The sequence below is a fragment of the Tursiops truncatus genome, chromosome 5 (genome assembly GCF_011762595.2).
Source record: "Tursiops truncatus isolate mTurTru1 chromosome 5, mTurTru1.mat.Y, whole genome shotgun sequence".
NCBI classification, from domain to species: domain Eukaryota; kingdom Metazoa; phylum Chordata; class Mammalia; order Artiodactyla; family Delphinidae; genus Tursiops; species Tursiops truncatus.
The window spans coordinates 101,635,676-101,658,834 of record NC_047038.1 but is presented as its reverse complement, the minus strand read 5'-3'; the positions used below and the strand labels follow the sequence as shown (position 1 = coordinate 101,658,834).

At 37.2% G+C, this 23,159-nt stretch overlaps 1 protein-coding gene across 15 annotated transcripts in view; it reads right to left on the bottom strand.

The window, feature by feature from the left end:
- Positions 1-23,159, bottom strand: part of PTPN13 (protein tyrosine phosphatase non-receptor type 13) — a 247,129-nt gene that overhangs the window by 143,066 nt on the left and 80,904 nt on the right. For all 15 annotated transcript variants that reach the window (XR_002174695.3, XM_073805438.1, XM_073805434.1 and 12 more), the window contains 3 exons: positions 19,816-19,994; positions 5,823-5,888; positions 3,525-3,710 (listed from right to left, as the gene is read on the bottom strand). Coding sequence is in view for 14 of the 15 variants with exons in the window: in XM_073805438.1 (XP_073661539.1) it covers positions 3,525-3,710; positions 5,823-5,888; positions 19,816-19,994 (431 nt within the window). In the remaining variant the exon portion in view is untranslated. The remainder of the gene's footprint in view (positions 1-3,524; positions 3,711-5,822; positions 5,889-19,815; positions 19,995-23,159) is intronic.

Below are 23,159 nucleotides of genomic sequence, written 5' to 3'. Positions count from 1 at the left end.
AAAATTAGCCAAATTAAAGTAGTTAAAATGAGTTCCATTTCAAAACAACATACTTGAAGTATTCTTTTTTTTTCCAAACTGATAACCACTTTCACCTCTCAAGTGTGACTATAATTTTAAAACCATATTAATTCTGGTATGATAAAGCTCTCTCCTAATTGCAACTATGCACTGAGGGTGCTGATTTAAATTATTTTCGAAAATAATTTTCTAGATTTTGCCTGCCAGAAATTACATTTGAGAAATATTTTAAACTAAATAGACATATTGAGGGATGACAAATTTAAATCAATGCTCTTTTGAGACACTTTAGAACAAAACGTTTAAGTAGTCTTAAACTTTAATAACTTCAACCGAGGGCACTTGTTTAACATAAGGCACATCAAATTCCACATTACAAGGGGTGAAATGTTAGAATACTGAATTTATTCAGCTGATCAATTAGAGGAGAAACTTCAAGAAGTAAATGTAAGGAGAGAGAATGGTGAAGAGAAATTACTTAACTCTGGCACCAAGAACATGCACACTTATCTGTTTACACACACATACACACATTTTAATATTCCTCCATGAGTGAAACTTATTTAAGTATGCATTAAAAATCCATTTAAGGTAGTATTCGAGGTATTATGCTTCCTACCTATAAGAAGACTTAAATGGAACTATTTCTGAAATGATGTTATCGTTTAAATTATATAAATAATACTGGTCCACATTGCACTATATTGGCAGTAACTGAAGAGATAAAATCCTGTATCATCTTTGTGAATTCCTGCATTGACACTACTATTAATAATAGTTGTCATTTACTGAGCAATTACTATAAAGCAGGCACTACCTTAAGGGCTTTACAATACTTTATGTTAATTATCTAAAAACCTCATGTGGTACATATTATTATTATCTTCATATTACAATAAAGGGAGAAATAGCAAGGAAAAATTCTAAGGACCTTGAAGCAGCTCATCAACATTGAAATAATTATTTGCAAAACTGTTCAGTAATATGGGTGGATGGTATGTACCATTATTCCTATTTTACAGGTAAGTAAAATTGAGGTCAAACATGCTATATAAATCAGTGGAAAAACCAGGACAACTAAGCTGGACTACTGACTTTTACTCTATGCTAATTAATTTTAAGTAAGTAAGTAAGAATTATAGTCACTTGTAGTGAATTTCACACTGAGTGAAAGACTAACTCGTTCTATCAGCGACTGGAGGCAATGACAGCTTCCAAGGAGCATAATGGCTGACAGCTAATGGCTTTGGGGTCAGAGAGATCCAGATTCCAATTGTGTCTCTGTCATTTACCATGTGTGTGGCCATGGGCAAGTTATTTAATCTATTTGAGCCCCAGTGTCATTATCTCTAAAATGAGGATGAAATTATCTCTTGTAACCTGGGGTTGTGATGAATAAATGTGAAAAAGCACATAAGTCATTCAGCACAGTGCCTGGCACAAAGTAAACACTTAAAAAATTGTAGCTGTGGGCTTCCCTGGTGGCGCAGTGGTTGAGAGTCTGCCTGCCGATGCAGGGGATGCAGGTTTGTGCCCCAGTCGGGGAAGATCCCACATGCCGCGGAGCGGCTGGGCCCGTGAGCCATGGTTGCTGAGCCTGCGCGTTGGGAGCCTGTGCTCTGCAACAGGAGAGGCCACAACAGTGACAGGCCCACGTACCGCAAAAAAAAAAAAAAAAAAAAAAAAAAAAAGGTAGCTGTGAGAGTTACTTCTGCCCAGTGATGTCCAGGAGACTGGCAAGAACAATGGATGAGGGGAGTGTTATTATTTCTACTTAGAAAGGCAGGCTCTCTACATGCTGATTCCAACTGACCTTTCTATTCTTCTCTCCCACTAAACAACCCCACAGCACACCCCATATCAGACTTATTACTGTTCCTCAAACATCCTGCTCTTTCCCATCTCACAGCATTTGTCCAAGTTTACTTCCCTCTGCCTGGATTACCCTTTCTATCTAGTCTACAGGATCTAGCTCAAAGTGCTATCTTTCAACCCAGTCATTACTTGTATCCTTTCCCCTCAAAATCTCATAGCTTTTAAATCCCTGGCTGATTAATAGGAAACATGCCCATAAAGTGAAGAAGTTAGTACAGATCAACGTTCCTCAGAGCGAGTTTTTACAGAATATCAGTATTATGAGAAGATCTGTGAAAAAAGGCCAATATAAGTTTGGGAAATGTTTCACCTGTGTGCCTATCCCTCTTGAGGGTTAGTAATACAACTTAGTGTATTAAAGGCTCTGGGAAGTTTTATGGTGAAAATATACTTAATTTTCCTAAAATAGTTTTTCCTCAACTTTATTTGACCATAGAGAAAATTTTTTAAACAAAAATATATTTCAAAATATCTGGGAAACTTTGGTCTGAATAGAAGATCAAAGTTTTAGTAGCTTTATCTTTGTTCCAAAAAAAAAAAAATCACATACAGGAATATAAACAAATAAATCAGCTCTAGTTAAGGAGGGGAAATAAACAGCCGAGAACTCTCTTCACTTAGCCTCTACTACCTCCCTTCCTCTGACTACAGAATCGCAAAGGCTCCTTGGGGTACAGTTTACAAACCATCTGCCTAGAAGACTTTATGAGCCTGTTTCTTATCAACTGGCAAAGCATGTGGAATTTGGATATACCCCTGCCAGCCATACGACATCCTGGTTAAGATGGCAGAACTAAACCCTTAGGGATGAGGAATTAAGAGGAAGCCAGCAAGAACCCTGTGTGACAGCGGTAAATCTAATCCAAAACCTACATAAAGGAGGGGGACTCAGGCACCATAACCTAAAGGGTCGGAGCAGATAAAGTTTAGACCTACATCAAATATCAAAAACCAAGGGGGGGGGGGGTCCCAAACTGGAGCAAATGGGATAGAATATAGCTTAAGAAATGCAGCAATGGGACTATTAGATATAGAGATTGTTAGTCCTGGGATTCTTCATATCTAAGACAAGAGAGAAAATAAAGGAGTCCCAGTTTTGGGACAATCTAGTAGGGATACAAGCATGCATCCCTCTTACATACCAGGTGCCAATGTCCAAAGAAGGTAGGGAGGGTTTGAGAATACCTAAGGGGTCCAGACTAATAAGTGAGCAAGAAAGAGGTATAAAGCAACAGAAAGTGCACTTAAATAATTCTAAAACCCATTTTGCATGTCCATACGACTTTCACAGTAGGTAGAATCACTTACTGAAAGCTCCATAGGAAAAGATGTAAGAAAAGAGTCAAGAAGACTTCTCAGCTCTAACATGCTGTGATTCTATAATACCTGATAGAATAAAGTTCTAAAAAAAGACTAACTCCCATAAAATCTAGGAGACTAAATTATTGCAATGGGTTTCTAGATTTTTAAGTACTGTTTCAAATAAACAATTAACATTAGAACCTGAAATTCAATCTCCTGTTCCTAGTCTTCACTGAGAAAATGCTATCCACATTTAAAGAAAATTTTGTGAAATGCTACTAAATTTTAAAGTATGACTATAGGAACCAATTGGAACTGTGGCTTACCCCAGAAAGATTTCCCAGAACCAGTTTTACCAACTGCTTCACGTAGGAAAATGAGGGTGCACAATTGCTATTCCTAATGTGGGCACTGCAAGCGTCCAGGACAGTCCGAACAGAAACCCGAGCATAAACAACGTCCTCACACATTCCAAGCAGTATACTGTTGAGATGATCTCCAAGCTTGATAGGCTGCATACAAAGAAAGAAAAGGTAATGTTGGCAAGTGTGAGTAAATCTAACTAACATGAGAGAAACCATTCCAAGGGTCACAGGAACCACACCAAACACACCTGGAGGAAATAAATTTCTTACCTAGTAGCATGTATATTTGACTGCATTTTACATTTTTATAATCCAAAAATTTTATTAGCAGAAGTTGGTTAACAGACATCTCCTAAGGTAGGAGGTATTATAGAAAAACTCTGAGGTGTTTTGGTATGATTAAGAAATGGAATGTTTTGGTTATCCAAGTATTTTGGTAAGCAGTTTATATATATACACTACTTGGGGGGAATAAACAATTTCCTAACATTTCAAAAAAGGAATATATTTGATATATATTTAATGTAATTTGACACTCATGATAACTTAGAAGAGATTTCAAATACTGCAATGACTCAAGGTCATTTAAATATAAGTTGTCATTATGCTGGTGAAACAGAAGCCAAAATGTGAGTTTTTTTTAATTAGTTGACATAATTTATAGAATATTATATCTAAATGTCCAATAATCATACCAAGAAATGCAAATTAAAACCACAGAAAGAAGTCACTATATATATACTCAGTAGAATGGTTAAAATAAAGGACTGATAATACGAAGTAGTGGTGAGGAGAAAAGCATTGCTTATGGGAGTTTGAACTGGTACATCCACTTTGGTTTAAACATATGCTTTACCTGTGACCCTTCCCTTCCACTTCTCATCCATTTGGGTATTATATTTCATCTTTTAGAGCTCAGCTTAGCAGCAATGTCCTTTAATAAACCTATTCTAACCCTCCAAGTCTAGTTAGAGGCTCCAACGCTTGGTTTTCCATAGCACCCTCCATTTTCCCTAACATAGCATTTGTCACATTGTGTTGTAACTGGTTATTTTGGTTGTCTGTACCTGTGATAGGACTCCACAGACATGGAACATTATATTCCTAGTGTCTGGTACAGTGTCTGACATAAGGTAGGTGCTTAATAAATACTTCTGAATTAATATTAAATATTTCCAAAACAGTTATGATATCTGACAGTGAAATAGAAGTAAATGTTTATACTTCCCATCCAATTTACACATTATAGATACACTGACTTTATTTTCAGTTACCAGAAAAGAGAAAGTGTTAAATTATAGGCTGTGATCACATTTTACATGTAAGTTAGGTTCTATAAAATGACCCTATTATTTCCAGTAATAATTTAAGTTTCTCATTTATATTTATAGAATTGAAACTGAGGAAAGTAAATATATAGTATTTTTCATGATGTAAAATGAAACCAAACCAAGTTGAAGACTATCATTCGTTTTTCATTGATCTTAAGATGTCTGAATTTTAGAATATAAGCCTAAAATACTTACTGCTTCTTAATTTGATTAAAAAAAAAAAAAAACCAAAAACACAGTTACTTTTGTTTGGAGTTCTAAATGCCTAAAATGACACAATTCTGTATGCTACATCTTTGATGAAATACAGTTATTTTTAAATTTTTGATTATATTTATTACTATGTTTACTATTGTGTCTTCAAGAGATCAGTTATTTTAGAAAATAAAGACTAGAAGCAGCCCAATGATCATCAGAGCCTAAGGCCCCACAAAGTGTTACTTTAATATCTGTGTCTGCTGCTGCAGGAGTAGTGAAGTATGATTTTGAAGTGACAAGAGAAAAAGTAATGAAGTAAAACTCTGAGACATAGTTAGAGCTACTATTATTCCTACAGTTTTTGCATCAAAAAAGGTTATCACTTTCTGTTCAAGAATGAATCATCAAAGAAATTTACAAGCCCCCTTTATCAGTCATTAAATTAAAAGAAATAAAGTGGACTCCCATTTCTCTCGCTATAATTTTGAAGAGGCTACTATATTTCACAGAGTGAACTGTTGAAACAGGTAGTGACTGCTATAATTCTAAGAACAGTCTAAGAAAAATAATTTCTTTAGTACTTTATTATTTCATTCTGAGAGTGTGACATTATTAATGTGAACAACCAGTGTAGAAACACTGGTGTGCCTGACAACACACTGTAGAACACATAAATACAAAGAACTTCTTAAAAAGTGTAAAGTTGTACAAATGTGACAACTTGACTTACTTGGCTCTGAGGTACTTCATGATCAGCCCCCCAATACAATGTCATTCCAAGAGAATAAATATGGATCTAGGAACAGAATTTAAAAAAAAATCATTTTATGTAAAAACTTAATTTAGCAAGTACTATATATTCATGACTTTGCTCCAAAGAAAGTGCAACACATGATTTGAGAAAATCATCATTTCATATTTTGCATTAAAGTATGTGAGAGCTTAAAACAGAAAATAAGACTGGAAATGATCAGAACAGACTTTTTTTTTCCCCCCTCAACTTTCTAGACTGTCTGCTATGAGTAATCATTTTTATTAGTTCTTACTTAAAGTTTCTTTATGAAAGCTCAAGCAAATATGAATAGTCTTACTTTCCCCTTCTTTTACAAAAGGTCAGAAATTTAAAAAATTACTCGACACCTTGCAGTTTTAATTTAACAAGACAGGCATTTCCATATCAATGTTTATAGATCTCATTCTTTTTACTGCTGCATAGAACTCCATTTTGTGGCTATAGCATTGTTTACTTAACTGATCTGTTATTAATGGGCAATTAGAATTTTCCTAAACTTTTGCTATTATAAATAATGTTTTAGCAAACAGCCTTGTGATGTCATTTTGTACATGCAGGTATTCCTCTTGAACTGACTCTCCTAGATTATGAATAAAAGAGTAAATCATCTATAGTTTTGATACATTTTGTCAGATTTTCCCCACAGATGTTTTATCATTTTGCATTTCTACCAGCAACATATGATTTTTTCACAAGCCTTATTCATAGAATGTGTTATGAAGATTTAGATTTTTACCAAACTGAAGAGAGAAAAAAAATCTCATTGCAGTTTTGATTAGCATTTTTCTTACTAAGAATGGATGGGGTAGCAGTAGATAGAGAAAAAAGTTGGGTCAGAAAAGATTCCTTTTTCATTGTCTGTTTGCTTCTTAAAGACTGAAAAAAGGACAACATATTTTTATGCTGGTAGGAATGATCCAACAGGGAAAACTGGAACTGCAGGAGAGAGAGGAGACTGTTGGGAGAACACTGCTGAGTAAGCGGGAGGAAGTGGAAGCTAATGCACAAGGGAGTTGGCTTGACACCTCTGTCACAGTTCTTCTGAAGCAGGGAAGCAAAGAATATGAAAATTTATGTAGGTAGTCCAGTTGTGGGATCTTGGGAGAAGTCTCCTGATCGCTTCTACTATTTTTCCCCTGTGAAACAGGGAGCAAGATTATCAGCCTGAAGTGAGGACAGTTAATCCTTATAAGTAATCATTTTCTAGTTCTCCTGTTAAGTGATTTCAGAGCTAGACTTTTAGCCCATCTCCACCAGTACTGAATAATCTTACCACGAGCATTTTTTTGCACCAATCTTACTCCAGGGCCATCTTATTTTCTTGTCTTTATTTTTTCTTTTCATTTTGCCCTTATTTTCACACCTGTATTTTTTAATTATACAAACTGTCTCAAATCCTCTTTAGATATAGGTGAGGTAAATACAAATACAACCGGGTATCCTTACAATCTCACAGCATTTTAATCTATTCCTAGTATTGCCTCCTAAATTATTCCTAAGTTACATATTAGTTGTTCCTCTTTTCAAATATTTTTATGGCTCCCAATTATCAAAAATCCAAATTCTTTTTTTTTGTGGTACGCGGGCCTCTCACTGTTATGGCCTCTCCCGTTGCGGGGCACAGGCTCCGGACGCGCAGGCTCAGCGGCCATGGCTCACGGGCCCAGCCGCTCCATGGCATGTGGGATCTTCCCGGACCGGGGCACAAACCCGTGTCCCCTGCATCGGCAGGCGGACTCTCAACCACTGCGCCACCAGGGAAGCCCCCAAAATCCAAATTCTTTATGATGATATGCAAGGCTCACTCTGACCTGCCTCTAGCTCCATTTCCAGGTTTTTAAGTTTTCCTTCAATTATCACTCCTTGCTCTATTACACGTAACACTTCAGAACTACTATATAATTCTCTGTTGGCAAAATAAATCTTTCTCTTTCCCAGCGCTTCTTGAGCAGTTCTTCCTACCAAGAATTTATTTCTTTTTTCATCTGTCAATAAAAGTTCCACCCATTATTGATATAGTCCAGAGATGATGTTATCTATTATGTATGCTATACAAATCTTCTCAAACAGGATAAAGCATTCTCTCTTATATGATAGTTATTATTTCATTTGTATCTCTAATGAAACAGTTAACTAATACTACCTGTAACATAGTTAAGATGTGTCCTTGTTTGTCTTCCTTGAGAAAGCCTTTTTAACACATCTTAATATCCCTCTTAGCAGTTAACACAGAACTTTTACATAATAGATATTCAATACATGCCTACTGAATTCAATTAAATGTGCATAAAGTTCAAGGCAGCATGATGTAGGCTATTTGTATCATATTTCTGTTTAGAATTCAAAGAACCTCACATGGGAACACGTTTTCAAAGAGTCTCATATATGAAAAACATTTTTCATAACTTTAGCAAAAATGACTAACTGCATACTCAAATATATTTCTCTTAATATATTAATTTTGATTTGTGATCCTTTGAGATACTGGTAGTATTTTAAGATTCTTTACTACATTTACTTGTCAGGAGGCTAATTGAGTTATTTTATTTTAATAATTTTTATACAAGACTATATAAAATTATTAACATCATTTTTAAAACTAGGTTATAAAAATATACATCTGTTGATCATTTATGTATATAGTATAATGATTAATTTTATGTGTCGACTGTACCATGGGATGCGTAGATATTTGGTCAAACATTATTCTGGGTGTTTCTGTGAGAGTGTTTTTGGATGCAGACTGCTCTCCCCAATATAGGTGGTCCTTATCCAATTATTTGAAGGCCTGAATAGAACAAAATAGTTTACCCACCCCCAGGTAAGAAAGAACTTTCTGTCTGACTGCCTTCAAACTAGGACATCAACTTTTTCTTGCCTTTGGATTTGATCCGAAATACCAGCTCTTCCTGGGTCCTGAGCCTGTTGGCCTTCATTGTGGAACTACACCCTCAGTTCACCTGGTTCTCAGACCAGAACTACACCATTGGCTCTCCTGGGTCTCCAGCTTGCTGGCTCACCTTGGAGATCTTGGGACTTGTCTGCCTCCATAATTACATGAGCTAATAAGACTCTCTTTATATACACACACACACAAACACACATATCCTATTGATCCGGTTTCTCTGGAGACCTCTGCTTGATACATATAGATATGAAATATCTATATATAGAAAAAACATGCAGAAATGATAGTTGCTATTTTATTAGGATAGTGCTTTATGGGTTCAAAATTTTTAATATTTTAAAAATCATTTAAAATTTTGTTAAATAAATAACTCTAGGTACATCAGATCTTTGTTAATGTATAATAATATCTGGTATCTAATATTAGAGAAATATTATTAATATTTGAGAAAAAGTTTGTACAGTATACAAAGAAAAATGCTTTACTTTTACATTTATTCCAAAATAATCTGTAAAGTAAATATGGATAATACTTCCATATACATTATTCATAAGCTAAGAGTTTTTACTGTTGATGCAACCTGAAAAGATACAGGCAGAAAGAAGATCAGTGATACTACGGTGTAACTAAATTAACACAGTAACGCTGCAATACCACTGAGAGCCCTTAGTTCACCTGGTTGATAAATAGCAATGAATGGGTTATAGTTTAGTTACAGTCATTATATGGAAAGGAGAAGGTCATACAAGGAGTGATTATTCAAAAACAGGCAAGTATTTGGCCTTCATATGTTTCTTTGGTTTTTACATAAGCAGAAAAAAAGGAGAATACGATGGCCCATATTAAAAGAAGTCAGGCATTAGAAGTTTTTTTTTTAAAAAAGGTTTTGATCTGCCTCTTAGTTCTACTGCATATTTATTTAGCTTCCAAGGGAATTTTTTGCTTTGTGATCTTTGCCAAGGCCCTATTTGTATCAAAGATCTCTGTACCTATCTGTTCCTGATAGATAGTACAGAGAAAATCTATTCCTTTCCCTTAGTGTAATAGCAAACCAGGATGGTTTCTTGTAGAAGTGGCTGCTTTTGATAATGATGATTCATACACAGGGTTAAACGATAAAGGAACTGGTTCTAGAAGATACCATTTATAGAAGAGCTAATTAACTATCCATTTAGTCGTTCAACATTTTTTCTGAAAGTCACTAAGCTCGGGATTGTGGTAAAATATAAATATCTCATTCTGGATCAATAATACTACCATATACTAATACATAAGAATATCAACAGCAAGCATGTACATAATGTTTACTGTGTGTCAACCTTACAGTTTATACTTCAGCTTATTCAATAACTACAGAGAGAGAAAGTAACTTTTGTCCAAGGTCACACAGGTAGTTAAGTGCTAGGGGCGGGATTCAAATTCTGGCTCCAGAGCCATATTCTTGACCTCTAAACCAGGGCTTATACTCCTCTGTACTACTGACATTTGGGATCTTTGCTGTGGACAGCAGTCTGTGGATATTTATCCTGTGTAGGATAACAGTAGTACCCCTGGCCTCTACTCACTAGATGCCAGTAGAACTACCTTCCTCCTCTTCCCCCTGCCCTCCCACCGGTTATGACAACTAAAAATGTCTCAAGACATTGCCAACTGTCCACTGGAAGATAAAGCAGCCTCTGATTCAAAACCACGGCTTTAATCTGTTGTACCTTTCCTAGAATCAGAACTCTAAGAAGAAAACTATATGAATATATATGTATGCATCTATTAAACAAAGTAGAAGTGGTACATCTGTGCTAAGGAAATTCAAAAGGACAAGATTACTTCTGATTATAGAAGAAATTTAAAGCAGGGGGAGCTTAAGCTGAGGTTTGAATGTAGGTTATGTGTCCCCTCTCTGTGTTCTCTTAATATTTTGTACAGATCTACTATTACTGTACATATTTCCATTACTATTATTATTAATTTCTTTTTGTCTATCTGTCCATTACACTGCTGGCCCTTTGAGGTTAAGGACTATTTCTTTCTTTTTTTAAAAATGTATTTATTTATTTTTGGCTGCATTGGGTCTTCAATGCTGCATGCGGGTGCCGAGGAGGGGCTACTGTTCGTTGCGGTATGCAGGCTTCTCATTGCGGTGGCTTCTCTTGCTGCGGAACATGGGCTCTAGAGCTCAGGCTCAGTAGTTGTGGCACACGGGCTTAGTTGCTCCACGGCATGTGGGATCTTCCCGGACCAGGGTTCGAACCTGTGTCCCCTGCATTGGCAGGCAGATTCTTAACCACTGCGCCACCAAGGAAGTCCCAGAACTATTTCTTACTCATCTTTGTAACCCTATGGCCTAATATACTGTAGAATATATAAGTTCTCAATAGATGCTGATTGAAAGAATGCTTGGTACATAGGATGTGGACATGTAGAAATGCAGAAGAGCACTGTTATACAAAAGAGTGAAGCCAGCTTCCCTCTTTGTTTCCTGGTGCGCGAGGAGAGTGGATTAAGAGCGCTGCTTAAAGGAGCTCCAGACACGGGCGCGAGCTGCGGCTAGAGACGGGCATGAGACACTAAGGCTGCTGCTGCCGCCACCAAGAAGGCTGTGTGTGAGCACAGGTCACTCTCCACACCTCCCTTCCAGGGAGCCTGTGCAGCCCGCCACTGCCAGGGTCCCGGGATCCAGGGACAACTTCCTCGGGAGAAAGTACGGCGTGCCTCAGGCTGGTGCAACATCACGCCGGCCTCTGCCGCCGCAGGCTCACCCCACACTCCCTACACCTCCCTCCCCATGGTCTGAGTGAGCCAGAGCCCCTGAATCAGCGGCTCCTTTAACCCCGTCCTGTCTGAGAAAAGAAGAGACGCCCTCCGGCGACCTACACGCAGGGGCGGGGCCAAATCCAAAGCTGAACGCCGGGAGCTGTGCGAACAAAGAAGAGAAAGGGAAATCTCTCCCAGCAGCCTCAGAAGCAGCGGATTAAATCTCCACAATCAACTTGATGTACCCTGCATCTGTGGAATACATGAATAGACAACGAATCATCCCAAATTGAGGAGATGGACTTTGAGAGCAAGATTTATTATATTTTCCCCTTTTCCTCTTTTTGTGAGTGTGTATGTGTATGCTTCTGTGTGAGATTTTGTCAGTATAGCTTTGCTTTCACCATTTGTCCTAGGGTTCTATCCATCCGTTGTTGTTTTTTTTAACTTAAAAAAATTTTTTTTCTTAATAATTACTTTTTTATTTTAATAACTTTATTTTATTTTACCTTACTATATTTTATTTTCTTTTATCCTCTTCCTTTCATTCATTCTATTTTATCTCCCTTTTATTCTGAGCCGTGTGGATGAAATGCTCTTGGTGCTGCAGCCAGGAGTCAGTGCTGTGCCTCTGAGGTGGGAGAGCCAATTTCAGGATACTGGTCCACAAGAGACCTCCCAGCTCCACGTAATATCAAATGGCAAAAATCTCCCAGAGATCTCCATCTCAACACCAACACCAAGCTTCACTCAACGACCAGCAAGCTAAAGTGCTGGACACCCTATGCCAAACAACAAGCAAGACAGGAACACAACCCCACCCATTAGCAGAGAGGCGGCCTAAAATCATAGTAAGTCCACAGATAACCCAAAACACACCACCAGACGTGGACCAGCCCACCAGAAAGACAAGATCCAGCCTCATCCACCACAACACAGGCACCAGTCCCCTCCACCAGGAAGCCCACACAACCCACTGAACCAACTTTAGCCACTGGGGACAGACACCAAAGACAACAGGAACTACGAACCTGCAGCCTGCAAAAAGGAGACCCCAAACACAGTAAGATAAGCAAAATGAGAAGACGGAAAAACACACAGCACATGAAGGAGCAAGATAAAAATGCACCAGACCTAACAAATGAAGAGGAAATAGGCAGTCTACCTGAAAAAGAATTCAGAATAATGATAGTAAAGATGATCCAAAATCTTGGAAATAGAATAGACAAAATGCAAGAAACATTTAACAAGGACCTAGAAGAACTAAAGATGAAACAAGCAACGATGAACAACACAATAAATGAAATTAAAAATACTCTAGAAGGGATCAATAGCAGAATAACTGAAAGAGAACGGATAAGTGACCGGGAAGATAAAATAGTGGAAATAACTACTGCAGAGCAGAATAAAGAAAAAAGAATGAAAAGAACTGAGGACACTCTGAGACCTCTGGGACAACATTAAACGCACCAACATTCGAATTGTAGGGGTTCCAGAAGAAGAAGAGAAAAACAAAGGGACACAGAAAATATTTGAAGAGATTATAGTTGAAACCTCCCTAATATGGGAAAGGAAATAGTCAATCAAGTCCAGGAAGCACAGAGTCCCATATAGGATAAATCCAAGGAGAAACACGCCAAGACACATATTAATCAAACTGTCAAAAATTAAATACAAAGAAAACATATTAAAAACAGCAAGGAAAAAACAACAAATAACACACAAGGGAATCCCCATAAGGTTAACAGCTGATCTCTCAGCAGAAACTCTGCAAGCCAGAAGGGAATGACAGGACATATTCAAAGAGACGAAGGAGAAAAACCTACAACCAAGATTACTCTACCCAGCAAGGATCTCATTCAGATTTGATGGAGAAATTAAAACATTTACAGACAAGCAAAAGCTGAGAGAGTTCAGCATCACCAAACCAGCTTTACAACAAATGCTAAAGGACCTTCTCTAGGCAAGAAACACAAGAGAAGGAAAAGACCTACAATAACAAACCCAAAACAATTAAGAAAATGGGAATAGGAACATACATATCGATAATTACCTTAAATGTAAATGGATTAAATGCTCACACCAAAAGACACAGACTGCCTGAATGGATACAAAAACAAGACCCATATATATACTGTCTATAAGAGACCCACTTCACACCTAGGGACACATACAGACTGAATGTGAGGGGATGAAAAAAGATATTCCATGCAAATGGACCAAAAGAAAGCTGGAGTAGCAATTCTCATATCAGACAAAATAGACTTTAAAATAAGGACTATTAAAAGAGACAAAGAAGGACACTACATAATGATCAAGGGATCGATCCAAGAAGAAGATATAACAATTGTAAATATTTATGCACCCAACATAGGAGCACCTCAATACATAAGGCAAATACTGACAGCCATAAAAGGGGAAATCGACAGTAACACATTCATAGTAGGGGACTTTAACACCCCACTTTCACCAGTGGACAGATCATCCAAAATGAAAATAAATAAGGAAACACAAGCTTTAAATGATACATTAAACAAGATGGACTTAATTGATATTTATAGGACATTCCATCCAAAAACAACAGAATACACATTTTCCTCAAGTGCTCATGGAACATTCTCCAGGATAGATCATATCTTGGGTCACAAATCAAGCCTTGGTAAATTTAAGAAAATTGAAATTGTATCAAGTATCTTTTCCGACCACAACGCTATGAGACTAGATATCAATTACAGGAAAAGATCTGTAAAAAATACAAACACGTGGAGGCTAAACAATACACTACTTAATAACGAAATGATCACTGAAGCAATCAAAGAGGAAATCAAAAAATACCTAGAAACAAATGACAATGGAGACACGACGACCCAAAACCTATAGGATGTAGCAAAAGCAGTTCTAAGAGGGAAGTTTATAGCAACACAATCCTACCTTAAGAAACAGGAAACATCTCAAATAAACAACCTAACCTTGCACCTCAAGCAATTAGAGAAAGAAGAACAAAAAAACCCCAAAGTTAGCAGAAGGAAAGAAATCATAAAAATCAGATCAGAAATAAATGAAAAAGAAATGAAGGAAACGATAGCAAAGATCAACAAAACTAAAAGCTGGTTCTTTGAGAGGATAAACAAAATTGCTAAACCATTAGCCAGACTCATCAAGAAAAAAAGGGAGAAGACTCAGGTCAATAGAATTAGAAGTGAAAAAGGAGAAGTAACAACTGACACTGCAGAAATACAAAAGATCATAAGAGATTACTACAAGCAACTCTATGCCAATAAAATGGACAATCTGGAAGAAATGGACAAATTCTTAGAAATGCACAACCTGCCAAGACTGAATCAGGAAGAAATGAAAATATGAACAGACCAATCACAAGCACTGAAATTGAAACTGTTATTAAAAATCTTCCAACAAACAAAAGCCCAAGACCAGATGGCTTCACAGGCGAATTCTATCAAACATTTAGAGGAGCTAAAACCTATCCTTCTCAAACTCTTCCAAAATATAGCAGAGGGAGGAACACTCCCAAACTCATTCTACGAGGCCACCATCACCCTGATACCAAAACCAGACAAGGATGTCACAAAGAAACAAAACTACAGGCCAATATCACTGATGAACATAGATGCAAAACTCCTCAACAAAATACTAGCAAACAGAATCCAACAGCACATGAAAAGGATCATACACCATGATCAAGTGGGTTTATTCCAGGAATGCAAGGATTCTTCAATATACGCAAATCAATCAATGTGATACACCATATTAACAAATTGAAGGAGAAAAACCATATGGTCATCTCAATAGATGCAGAGAAAGCTTTTGACAAAATTCAACATCCATTATGATAAAAACCCTGCAGAAAGTAGGCATAGAGGGAACTTTCCTCAACATAATAGAGGCCATATATGACAAACCCACAGCAAACATCGTCCTCATTGGTGAAAAACTGAAAGCATTTCCACTAATATCAGGAACAAGACTAGGTTGCCCCTCTCACCACTCTTATTCAACATAGTTTTGGAAGTTTTAGCGACAGCAATCAGAGAAGAAAAGGAAATAAAAGGAATCCAAATCAGAAAAGAAGAAGTAAAACTGTCACTGTTTGCAGATGACATGATACTATACATAGAGAATCCTAAAGATGCTATGAGAAAACTACTAGAGCTAATCAATGAATTTGGTAAATAAAGTAGCAGGATACAAAATTAATGCACAGAAATCTCTGGCATTCCTATACACTAATGATGAAAAATCTGAAAGTGAAATCAAGAAAACACACACATTTACCATTGCAACAAAAACAATAAAATATCTAGGAATAAACCTACCTAAGGAGACAAAAGACCTCTATGCAAAAAATTACAAGACACTGATGAAAGAAATTAAAGATGATACAAATAGATGGAGAGATATACCATCTTCTTGGATTGGAAGAATCAACATTGTGAAAATGACTCTACTACCCAAAGCAATCTACAGATTCAATGCAATCCCTATCAAACTACCACTGGCATTTTTCACAGAAGTAGAACAAAAAATTTCACAATTTGTATGGAAACACAAAAGACCCCGAATAGCCAAAGCAATCTTGAGAACGAAAAACGGAGCTGGAGGAATCAGGCTCCCTGACTTCAGACTATACTACAAAGTTACAGTAATCAAGACAGTATGGTACTGGCACAACGACAGAAATATAGATCAATGGAACAGGATAGAAAGCCCAGAGATAAACCCACGCACATATGGGCACCTTATCTTTGATAAAGGAGGCAGGAATGTACAGTGGAGAAAGGACAGCCTCTTCAATAAGTGGTGCTGGGAAAACTGGACAGATACATGTAAAAGTATGAGATTAGATCACTCCCTAACACCATACACAAAAATAAGCTCAAAATGGATTAAAGACCTAAATGTAAGGCCAGACACTATCAAACTCTTAGAGGAAAACATAGGCAGAACACTCTATGACATAAATCACAGCAAGATCCTTTTTGACCCACCTCCTAGAGAAATGGAAATAAAAACAAAAATAAACAAATGGGACCTAATGAAACTTCAAAGCTTTTGCACAGCAAAGGAAACCATAAAGAAGACCAAAAGACAGTCCTCAGAATGTGAGAAAATATTTGCAAATGAAGCAACTGACAAGGGATTAATCTCCAAAATTTAGAAGCAGCTCATGCAGCTCAATAACAAAAAAACAAGCAGCCCAATCCAAAAATGGGCAGAAGACCTAAATAGACATTTCTCCAAAGAAGATATACAGACTCCCAACAAACACATGAAAGAATGCTCAACATCATTAATCATTAGAGAAATGCAAATCAAAACTACAATGAGATATCATCTCACACTGGTCAGAATGGCCATCATCAAAAAATCTAGAAACAATAAATGATGGAGAGGGTGTGGAGAAAAGGGAACACTCTTGCACTGCTGGTGGGAATGTGAATTGGTACAGCCACTATGGAGAACAGTATGGAGGTTCCTTAAAAAACTACAAATAGAACTACCATATGACCCAGCAATCCCACTACTTGGCATATACCCTGAGAAAACCATAATTCAAAAAGAGTCATGTACCAAAATGTTCATTGCAGCTCTATTTACAATAGCCAGGAGATGGAAACAGCCTAAGTGTCCATCATCGGATGAATGGATAAAGAAGATGTGGCAAATATATACAATGGAATATTACTCAGCCATAAAAAGAAACGAAATTGAGATATTTGTAATGAGGTGGATGGACCTAGAGTCTGTCATACAGAGTGAAGTAAGTCGGAAAGAGAAAGACAAATGCAGTATGGTAACACATATATATGGAATTTAAGAAAAAAAAATGTCATGAAGAACCTAGGGGTAAGACAGTAATAAAAACACAGACCTACTAGAAAATGGACTTGAGGATATGGGGAGGGGGAAAGGTCAGCTGTGACAAAGTGAGGGAGTGGCATGGACATATATACACTAGCAAATGTAAAATAGATAGCTAGTGGGAAGCAGCTGCATAGCACAGGGAGATCAGCTCGGTGCTTTGTGACCACCTAGAGAGATGGGATAGGGAGGGTGGGAGGGAGGGAGACGCAAGAGGGAAGAGATATGGGAACATATGTATATGTATAACTGATTCACTTTGTTATACAGCAGAAACTAACACACCATTGTAAAGCTATTATACTCCAATAAAGATGTAAAAAAAAAAGAGTGAAGCCACAAAGCATAAGACCTGTTTAATAATCACTGACTACAACTTGTGACTCTGAAAGAGGAGTTGAAATATGGTTGGAATCAGACTCTGGAGAGGTTTTCTATGTTTTGTTAAGGAATCTGTACTTAACTGAGTAAGTGGGCCCATGCAGTTCAAACTGGCATTGTTCAAGGGTCAACGATATGTCAAAAATTTAAATGCACATACTTTTTGATTTCACAATTTTACTATTAGGAAATTATTAGGTTAATTTTTGAACCTATATGCATTGATTATGGGAAATGATATTCATTGCAAATTCTGAATTCTCCGAAGTTCCCTATCTAAATTATCACAGCTTACTACACACAATATATATAGTTGTTCCAAAATTTCTTTTCATAGCCTTGACAATGCAATTAGATCTTCTGATGTTAATGGCATTACCATCCTCAGACTGGATATTCCTATCAAAAACATTTCCATCTTCCTTGTTTCATGAAATCAACTGTTGAAACTCTGTCAGGTTTTCTTCCACTATAACCCCACTATCCTCACCTCTATAGTTCCAAGGCATTGCACGATTTTTAGATCTTTCCCCTAGATTATTAAAGTGTTCCAGTTAGATTCTTACATAATCTTTTATCTCACCTACTTATCCACTTTCATCAAACCTACCCTCTGAAATAACAAATTATATCATATCACTCTCCTAAAAATATGCCCCAGAAGAAAGTCTCAAGTTCTGGTATTCAAAGTGTTCTTCATTCTGACCTATAGTCTCCCCTTAACCACAGCCTTCCAGGTAGCTAATGCTACAGCCCAGCCAGCCCTGCTACTGCCCTGACCAAACATTCCTCTATCACAGTGGACAATTTCCTACCCCTTAGCATTACACATCATAGCAACCCTGAGGGGAATCCCCACTTCTACCTATTTTCAATTTTCTAAATTCTACTCACTCTTTGTAGCTCAACACAAATGCTACCTTCTCTGCGGTATCATTCTAAATTAGAAATTGCTTCTCTTCGAAACTTCCAAACTACTTTATCCCTCTATATAGCATTCATTTCAATTTGCCTTATATTATAGATATACATATATGTATATATATAGAATCATTAACAAATTTTTAAAATATTTTCCACATGAGAAAGTGTTGACATAAAATACAAAGACTGAAAAATAAATCTTAAAATTCTTTAAGCATCCTAGAAAAACACACAAAAAAGGCTATAAATGTACTAGAAGATCTATTTAATTAATAAAAAAACATTAACCAGATAGTTGCTACTGTAAAAACATCAAGTTGACAAATACTAAGAGAGAGAGAAAGAAAAAAAGAGAAGGAAAGAGAGAAGGAAGGAGGGAAGTAGGAAAGAAGTGAGGGAGGGAGGGAAGGGAGGGAGGGAAGGAAGGAAGGAAGGAAGGAAGGAAGGAGGGAGGAAGGGAGGGAGGAAGGAAGGAAGGAAGGAAGAAAGGTCCAGTTATTTTTGTATCTTCCTCCCAAGCACAGTGTTTTATACAGAGCAGGCATTTAATAAGTATTTTAAAACATGAATTAATAATGGCTCACATTTTTTCCATATTTTTTCTTAGATCCATACATTTTTATAAAACTAGTTTGAATTTTTAAATATGAACTTCTTGGAATACATGATCATTTTATTTTTTAATTGAAGTATAATTACTGTACAATATTACATAAGTTACAGGTGTACAATACAGTGATTCACAATTTTCAAAGGTTAGGCTCCATTTATAGTTATTATAAAATATTTGGCTATATTCCTCATGTTGTAGCCTATTTTATACCTAATAGTTTGCACCTCTTACTCCCCTCTCCCTTTCCCTCTCCCCACTGGTAACTACCAATTTGTTCTCTGTATCTGTGAGTTTGATTCTTTTTTGTTATATTCACTAATTTGTTGTACTTTTTAGATTCCACACATAAGTGATTACATGATCATTTTAAATTCAATGGATGTTTTTCAGAGGGTTGAAGGTAGCCCAGTGTCTACTTTTCCTACCCCCACCAAAACAAAAAACAAAATAAAGCAAAAAAGACTTAATGTTACCTTTTCAACATCGGAGAGAGAAGTTAGTGATTGATTTTGAAGAACCTCTGGTGCAGTGAATGCTCGAAGATCCTGACTGGAAATATTTTCATCTGTAAATGACACGCTACCAGATGGCAGCAATAGCAGAGACCATGGAGAAATGATGAAGCCAAGGGCAGCAGGATCAGCTATGCTTACTGGTTTGTAACCATACAGAATGAAAAGAAAAAAGAAAGATAAATGCTTAAAATTAAGGGATCACAGATCACATAAATGAATACCCCAGCATATTCATATATATGTGCAGTTACATACACCAAATCAACATGCTACAAAATGAGAGTGGGTTTCATACACCTAATACTGCTAGCATTATTAACAACAATGCCTTGATTTGGCTTAGTCTTTCAAACTTAGACTAGATGGCAGATCTTAGAAACTAGAAATAGAGAACTTTCATTGTCAGTCATGAGACTATACTTGGTTCAAATACTTATCACAGTGATAAAGAGATATGAATAAGAATCAACAGTTCTTACATTTTGTTGGGTGGAGGGTGGTTCATGGATTCCTTTGAGGATTTGGTAAAAACTATGGTTGAGAGACCATTACAAGAAAACTGCCCATAAATATAAAACCCTGTAAACAAAAGGTGTTTGGGGACTTCCCTGGTGGTGCAGTGGTAAAGAATCTGCCTGCCAATCAGGGGACACGGGTTCGAGCCCTGATCCGGGAATATCCCACATACCATGGAGCAACTAAGCCACAACTACTGAGCCTGCACTCTAGGGCCTTCAAGCCACAACTACTGAGCCCGTGTGCCCAGAGCCCATGCTCCACAACAGTAGAAGCCACTGCAATGAGAAGCCCGTGCACTGCAACGAAGAGTAGCCCCCACTCGCCGCAACTAGAGAAAGCCCGCGTGCAACAACGAAGACCGAAGGCAGCCATAAATAAATAAACAAATATATATATATATATATATATATATATATATATATATATAGGTGTTCATGGATATCCTTAGAGGCTGTTTATGGACCCCAGGTTAACATTCTCTGATTTAGACTACAGTGTTCTGAAACTGATAGAAAATAATTCCTTTGAAAATTCATCAGATTTAGAATTAGTTTCCAACTACAATGAAAGTCTCCTTTTTTTTTTTTTAAAGAAGATGTTGGGGGTAGGAGTTTGTTAATTAATTAATTTATTTTTGCTGTGTTGGGTCTTCGTTTCTGTGTGAGGGCTTTCTCTAGTTGTGGCAAGCGGGGGCCACTCTTCATCGTGGTGCGCAGGCCTCTCACTATCGCGGCCTCTCTTCTGCGGAGCACAGGCTCCAGACGCGCAGGCTCAGTAGTTGTGGCTCATGGGCCTAGTTGCTCCGCGGCATGTGGGATCCTCCCAGACCAGGGCTCAAACCCGTGTCCCCTGCATTCACAGGGAGACTCTCAACCACTGCGCCACCAGGGAAGCCCGAAAGTCTCCTTTTTGCATCAAGATATATATAGTCTTGTATGCATTTATTCATTATTTCAGTAGAATTTCAGGCAGCTCTGTGCTACCAAATGTGATCAATGTGGGCTCTAATTTTGCTATGTTTTGATGTTTGTCTTTATGGGTGCCTAAGAGCTCAGTTTAAGAGTATTAAAAAAAAAGTCCTTAGATTTCAGCAGGCCTCCTCTAAAAGTAAAGCTATACATTGGGCTCAACAATACAGACTTATTAGAAGGAATATTATTTGACCTCCCATTTCAAAAGGAAATTAAATAGGTTTGAAGGTAAATGTTAAATAAAACTGAGTTACAGACGCAAGAAATCTCTATAGGAAAGTCACAGAAGGCCGTTGCCCACCAATGCCATGCTTATTCAATCTGAATATGTTACACTGCTCTCTAAGTCAAATCGTAAGAAACTGACAGAAGTCTATAGAATAGTTTATCAAACATACAGTATCTATGCTTTCCTAAAAACAACTTTCATTAGAAGTGAATCATCTATCCTTTCTGACTTTTTTTTTTTTTTTTTTTTTTTTTTTTGCGGTACGCGGGGCTCTCACTGTTGTGGCCTCTGCCATTGTGGAGCACAGGCTCCGGACGCGCAGGCTCAGCGGCCATGGCTCACGGGACAAGCCGCTCCGCGGCACGTGGGATCTTCCCCGACCGGGGCACGAACCCGTGTCCCCTGCATCAGCAGGCGGACTCTCAACCACTGCGCCACCAGGGAAGCCCCCTTTCTGACTTTTTAACCTCTAACTATGGTCAAGATTCTGATAATCAGAATTTGACTTACACTGAAAAAAAAGTAAACTATTAAAATTCATTTCTCCTTTGAAGAGTAAAAAGCCAACTGTACGTCCTCCTGTATTCTTATGAATTTGAAACATGTCTTTAACAACTGTGTCAAGGAAGAAAAATGTGTTTGAATGCACCTTTAATCAGTCAGCATATCTTATGTGGCCCTGAGGCCGAGTTACAGACTAGTGGTCCTCACATTCCTACTCAACCACACATCAGGTTGCTAAGAACATGACTCAGAATTCTCATGGCAAAATATGTATCAATGAATCATCATAGCTGTTAAGCTTAGGTATACTATTGCCTTTCACAGCCACTTTACACACTGTCTTTTACTTGAGATTTTTCTTGTTTCTTGAGGTAGGATTTTATTGCTATAAACTTCCCTCTAGGTTTGGGTCATTGTGTTTTCATTGTCATTTGTTTCTAGGTATTTTTTAATTTCCTCTTTGATTTCTTCAGTGATCTCTTGGTTACTGAGTAGTGTATTGTTTAGCCTCCATGTGTTTGTAGTTTTTAGTTTTTTTCCTGTAATTGATATCTACTCTCATAGCGCTGTGGTCAGAAAAGATACATGCTACGATTTCAATTTTTTAAAATTTACCAAGGCTTGATTTGTGACCCAAGATATGATCTATCCTGGAGAATGTGTCATAAGCACTTGAGAAAAAAGTATATTCTGTTGTTTTTGGATGGAATGTCCTATAAATATCCATTAAGTCCATCTTGTTTAATGTGTCATTTAAAGCTTGTATTTCCTTATTTATTTTCATTTTGGATGATCTGTCCACTGGTGAAAGTGGGGTGTTAAAGTCCCCTACTATGATTGTGTTACTGTCGATTTCCCCTTTTATGGCTGTTAGCATTTGCCTTATGTTTTGAGGTGCTCCTGTGTTGAGTGCATAAATATTTACAATTGTTGTATCTTCTTCTTGGATTGATCCCTTGATCATTATGTAGTGTCCTTCTTTGTCTCTTGTAATAGTCTTTATTTTAAAATCTATTTTGTCTGATATGAGAATTGCTACTCCAGCTTTCTTTTGATTTCCATTTGCATGGAATATCTTT